At 48.9% G+C, this 5,160-nt stretch overlaps 1 protein-coding gene across 1 annotated transcript in view; it reads left to right on the top strand.

Annotated features, from left to right (window-relative positions):
• The first annotated feature begins 3,265 nt into the window (after positions 1–3,265).
• Positions 3,266–5,160, top strand: part of H6PD (hexose-6-phosphate dehydrogenase (glucose 1-dehydrogenase)) — a 6,849-nt gene continuing 4,954 nt past the window's right edge. Inside the window, exons 1-2 of the mRNA XM_010005155.1 lie at positions 3,266–3,916; positions 5,078–5,151. Of these exons, the coding sequence (XP_010003457.1) occupies positions 3,290–3,916; positions 5,078–5,151 (701 nt within the window). The 5' untranslated portion in view covers positions 3,266–3,289. The remainder of the gene's footprint in view (positions 3,917–5,077; positions 5,152–5,160) is intronic.

The raw sequence follows: 5,160 nt of genomic DNA, 5'->3' as shown, positions 1-5,160 counted from the left end.
CGAGCGCGGACTCTCGTCCCGCCGCCGGCGCCTCCCGCCTGTGCTCCGTGGGGAGGGACGTTCAGAGTCCTTTCTGCGTCCCCAAAGCTGGGGAAACCGGGAGGAAGCGCCAGCGGCCGAGCGTGGGGAAGGCGGAGGATGAGCCCGAGTCCCCCCCGCTGTAAGAGCAAGGTACAGGCACCTGGGAGGTTCCAGCTTTGGTGTGGCTGAGAAGCTACTGCGCCCTGTAGTCGTTTATCTCACTGTAACCCTGTTCTACTTTTCCAAGGCTTCAGAAACAGCTGCTGGGGCCAGAGCTCCTTCTCATTTAGGAGAGAGACTGTGTATCAGAACGCCAGACACTACTTTACGCATCTCTTAGCTTGCTTTTCATGTGAGTCTCCCCTCTAGGCCTCTGAGGGTGTGGTCAGTCCTGCTCCAAGGTTTGCATATGCAGAAGACCACTGTTCTTTTTCTGATTCTCAAGGAATCTCAGTCAGTCTTTCCCACACGTGTTAGGTGTGTGTAGCTGTGTAGGAGCCCCAGGCCAGGCTGCACGTGGCTGCAGCTGTTCATCACTGGGGATGCAACAGTAGCAAAAAACTTAGCATACCTGAAATGAGCTCCTGTCAAACTGGAACTTGCTGTGGTGGTGCAAGTCTCACACCTACTGCTGTAACCTCTTGCAGTGTTTTATGTGGATCAGTCTCAGGAGTCTTTTCCTGAAGCCTGACTGAGAAACTTTTGTTGTGGGATTTTTAGAGGTTTATTTTTTTGATGCAAACAGTGGTGATGATCTGATATGAAGGCAGTAAACAAATATCCTGGATTTACTGTGCTTATTCTGGGCAGTGTAGCATAGTATTTTGCAATTGGGAGTGTTGTGAAACTGGTTTTCAGTTAGCCTGGAAATAACATGTACCTGTGTCTCTGAATCTGTCAGGAAACTACTTGGCTAATTCACTCATCTCCTTGGTTACACAAAAAAGAGTGACCCACCCAAACCCATCTCATCCCATAGCAGGTACTTGCTCTTCAGCTGCAGTTTCTGAGCACCATGGCAGTTACTGCAGCCTGCCAGGGTGCAACAAGCACTATATCAGACTTCTCTAGGTTCCTGGAACAAAGTTTGCTCAAGCAAATGTCAATATTACTTTTTATGGCATTGAGAAACTTTGTCATCTGCATTATAAACCCATGGTGGGGGAAGGAAAACCAAACCTCTGCTTCAAGTGATAACTATTCATACTGCAGGCAAAATCTTAGGAGCCACACTTCTGTCCCTCTGCAATTGCCAGCACTATTTGCTGTGTTCCTGATGTGTGTGCATGGAATTTGAATAGCACAGCAAGAAGGGAGGCAGTCACAAGAGAAGGCTGGGAGAGATGGTACCAGTTACATCTACAGACTACAGTATATCTTACTGAAGCTCTCTGGAGAAGAGCAATGGATACTGAACCACTTTTGAGGGAGTGACATGCCTGGTGGGGAGCAATGAGACTGTCTCCTTGCACCATGGCAAAGCAGAGCAGGCTGCAGTTGTGGTCAGCTAACTGATGCTCAGCAGCTGTGTGATCTCCATGCAGGAAATAGGGAAGGAAAAGCCAAGGAGTCACTATGTGAACTGACCTTTGAGGGAAGCCAGAGTGCCCAGAAAGCACAGCAGCATCACGAAAGTGCTGTACTAGAGGGGATCACTAAAACTGCCCCCTTCTCACTGCATCAGGGTTGTACTCCTGGGAGGCCCTTTCTTCTGAGAGTTGGAGTGGGGAACTGCTCCTGGAGAGGCACACTGTGGTCTCAGTCTGAGCTCACAGGCAAAGCGGAGCACACTCTGAGAGCAGGAGTTGCCACAGATGCCTGCATTTTGCCTGCTCACAAGGTTTAGTACAGCCAGCATGTGAGGGCTGAGAGCTGGAATGTTGCTGGCACAGACATGTTCATTTTTTTCTCTGATGCAATTGGGTCTTTCCTCCCATTCACCAGAAAGGAAACAACTGGCCTTGTCTTGCTTGCTCACCTGACCGTTGATCAGAAAGTCTGCTGTGCACTCAGTCACAGGAGAAGAGAGATCTGTGCTCTGTGGAGAACACAAGTTTCCAGCTACTTGTGCCACTGAAGACTCTGTAAAGCTCCTGTTTTACTCAGGTGAGTCTGTTGAGGAGAGAAACAGGAGATTTATTAAACCAGTTCAAGCTGCAGACAGGGTGAGATATTCTGAAGTTTCTTGTTTTCATTTAATTATCCTAATCCTTTAGCTGATTTTTAGATCCTATGTTGATTAGATAAGACAGTGACTTTTGTGGGAGCTTTCCAGGGGGAGAATGAATCAAGAGCTAGGACAATGTCTGTGTTTCATCCCTTTGCCACTCAAGGGAAGTGAGGACCAGGCCTTGTATTTTGGATTAGAGAAATGAGAATAAATAACAATGAGCAAAAGGGCTTTTTGGTGAGGGAGAGCAGCTGTTTGTTACTGGCTGCAGTGGTCTGAATGGGTGCTGAGTGGAGAGGGCCAGAACAGTGCTGACGTGCACTCCTTGGTGATGGGAAGTTGCAGTAGGCTGAACACAAGCCCCACATTGTCTTCTGGCCACATACACAACCACCATAAGGCAGCATCTAGACTGGCTCATGTCTAGACTCAATTTTAAGGACTGAGCTTCTTCCCCTGTGTTGTTTTACCAGACTGTTTGTCTCCTAGTAGCTCATTAGAGCCTAATTCAGTTCTGTTCATCAGAGAGGTGGTGCACATGAATCATTGAAGTGCAGTGTATTAAAGAACCTCTGTGCTGGGAGCTGCTAGTGGTCCTGCTTGTCTTTGAGTTGCTGTGACAATATTGACATGAATCAATGCCAGAGCAGCATAACACGAGTAGAGCAAAGTCCCAAACAGGAGCTTGTTGAATGCAGTACTTCATTTGCAGGCACATTTATTTGTTTGTAGCCAGCTCTGCAATTTGTATGAAAAATGGTTTTCAGTTTCACTGTCTAAAGGCATTGCCACCCCCTCCTTAGCTCAGTTGTGAGAACAATGCTTATGCTACCAAAAGACTGTAGGCACATGCTGGGATCTGCTCCTTGGTTTGCATAAGGAGGCTGCAGTCTTCTCAAGAGCCCCAGGTACTGCTGTGATTCAGATCATGGAGGGGAAGAAAGACAGATGGAAGATCCAGGCAGAAGTCCCTGGCTCTTCAGCTGTGGGAACACTGATACCTTGCATTGTTTTTGCAGTGTTATAACATGGATTAACAGATTTTCTTTCTTTAATTCTGTCCTCTAGTGTTCCTGAGTCCACCTCTTCTGTCCCAAGATGCTGAGAAGAGTCCTGTGTACAATGTTGTTGGTGGGAGCCTTGCCATCACTGGCTGAAGTGTCCCAGGGCCACATCTCAGTGGTCTTACTGGGAGCCACAGGTGATTTGGCCAAGAAGTATTTGTGGCAGGGTCTATTCCAACTCTACATAGACCAAGTGAGCAGTGGCCACAGCTTCACCTTTCATGGGGCTGCACTGACAGCTCTGGAGCCAGGGCAGAGGCTGATGTTTGATGTGCTGAAGAAGCTGGCCTGTCCCCCTGATGAACCTCCCAACAGATGTGCTGTGCTCAAGGACCAATTCCTGAAGCTGAGCCAATACCACCAGCTGGAGACTGCCGAAAACTACACTGTGCTGAACAGAGAGATTGAGACGCTGCTTCGCCAGGAGGGGCTGAAGGAGGCTGGAAGGATCTTCTACTTCTCAGTGCCACCATTTGCCTACACAGAGATTGCCCGCCACATCAACAGCAGCTGCAGACCCCCTCCAGGAGCCTGGCTGCGTGTGGTGCTGGAGAAACCTTTTGGCCATGACCTGGAGTCAGCCCAGCAGCTGGCTGCAGAGCTGTCCAGCTTCTTCAAGGAAGAGGAGATGTACCGGGTGGACCACTACCTTGGCAAACAGGTGAGCAGCTTGCAGTGTGCAGCCCCCTGCTGGGCTGAGGGCTTTAGTGGCTGGGAGAGTGTTGGATGTCAGCTCTGCATCTAAAGAGAGTTTTGTTCCTCCCAGATGCAGGCAGAGCCACCGAGTGCTCTCCCAAGCCTCTATTTGCTTATGGAGTCCTGTACTGTGCTGCTCTTCATCTTCCTGCAGAGCAGAGGAAATGTGCAGGGCTTTGTCCCATTAGAGTGATGAGGGTCCCATCTGCAGAGGGAAGCCAGGGTGCAGGGGTGAACTGTGTGTGTGCATGAAGGAGAGATGCAGAATTCATCTGGTCTTCTCAGCAAGGTCAGAGCTTTGATTTCGCTGAATAAGCAGCGCCCTTCCCTTCTCACAGTTCTCCTGTCTCATTACACACAGGCCTCTCTGCTTAGCTGTGGCTGCTAGAAGCAGTTTTTAATTTGATATGATATGGAGCTAATGGGATGTTAGTTTTGCGGGGTGCTTAAGACAAGGTTTTTTTCCTGGCCTATGCTCCATTCAGGGCATGGAAGACTGGCTGCTGCAGGGACTGCTTGGAATGTGGAGCTGCGCTGTCCCAGAGGAAATGTGCTCAAGGACATGCCATCCTTGTTTTAGAGGAATGTGATACCACATTTTGAAAATAGCCTGTTCCAGCCATGGCACTGTAGCCAGGTTTTACTCAGAAGGTTGCATGTCAAGCTGCAAGGAGAGCATCTCTACTAAGACAGGCAATTACTTCTTTTTTTTTTCCCTCCCAAAAATTACAGATGGCTTTAGTGGTGTAAGCATCTGATCTGATGTATTTCAGCACTTTAGAACTGTATGTTAGTCCCAGGACGGTCTGACTCAGCCCTTTGTCCTTTCACAGGTATAAACTGAGTTCCTTGCAGTCTGTAGTTCAGCTTTTTTCACATGAAACCTCAAAGTGCCTCAGAAGGACCTTTAATCTCTGCTCTGTGCAGTCACTGGAGACCCCACTGTGCATCACTGGAGGCTCTCTTGCTCGTTTTCTCTTCTCTGGCCCACTCTAGTCTCTGCTGTGTCTTATGTCTGCTGGCACTCCAGGGCTGGCCACGTCCCAGAGCTGGATGGGGCAGTGAGGCAGAGATACTGTGGAAATCCAGTGAACTTTTATAGGGTCTTTGATTCTTCCTTTCACAGGCTGTAGCCCATATCCTGCCTTTTCGAGATCAGAACCGAGAGTTTCTGGATCCAATTTGGAACCGACACCATGTGGAAAGAGT

This window comes from Chaetura pelagica, unplaced genomic scaffold (genome assembly GCF_000747805.2).
Source record: "Chaetura pelagica isolate M959 unplaced genomic scaffold, ChaPel_1.0 scaffold159, whole genome shotgun sequence".
NCBI lineage: Eukaryota > Metazoa > Chordata > Aves > Apodiformes > Apodidae > Chaetura > Chaetura pelagica.
The sequence above is the reverse complement of the archived record's forward strand: the minus strand, read 5'-3'. Positions and strand labels throughout refer to the sequence as shown.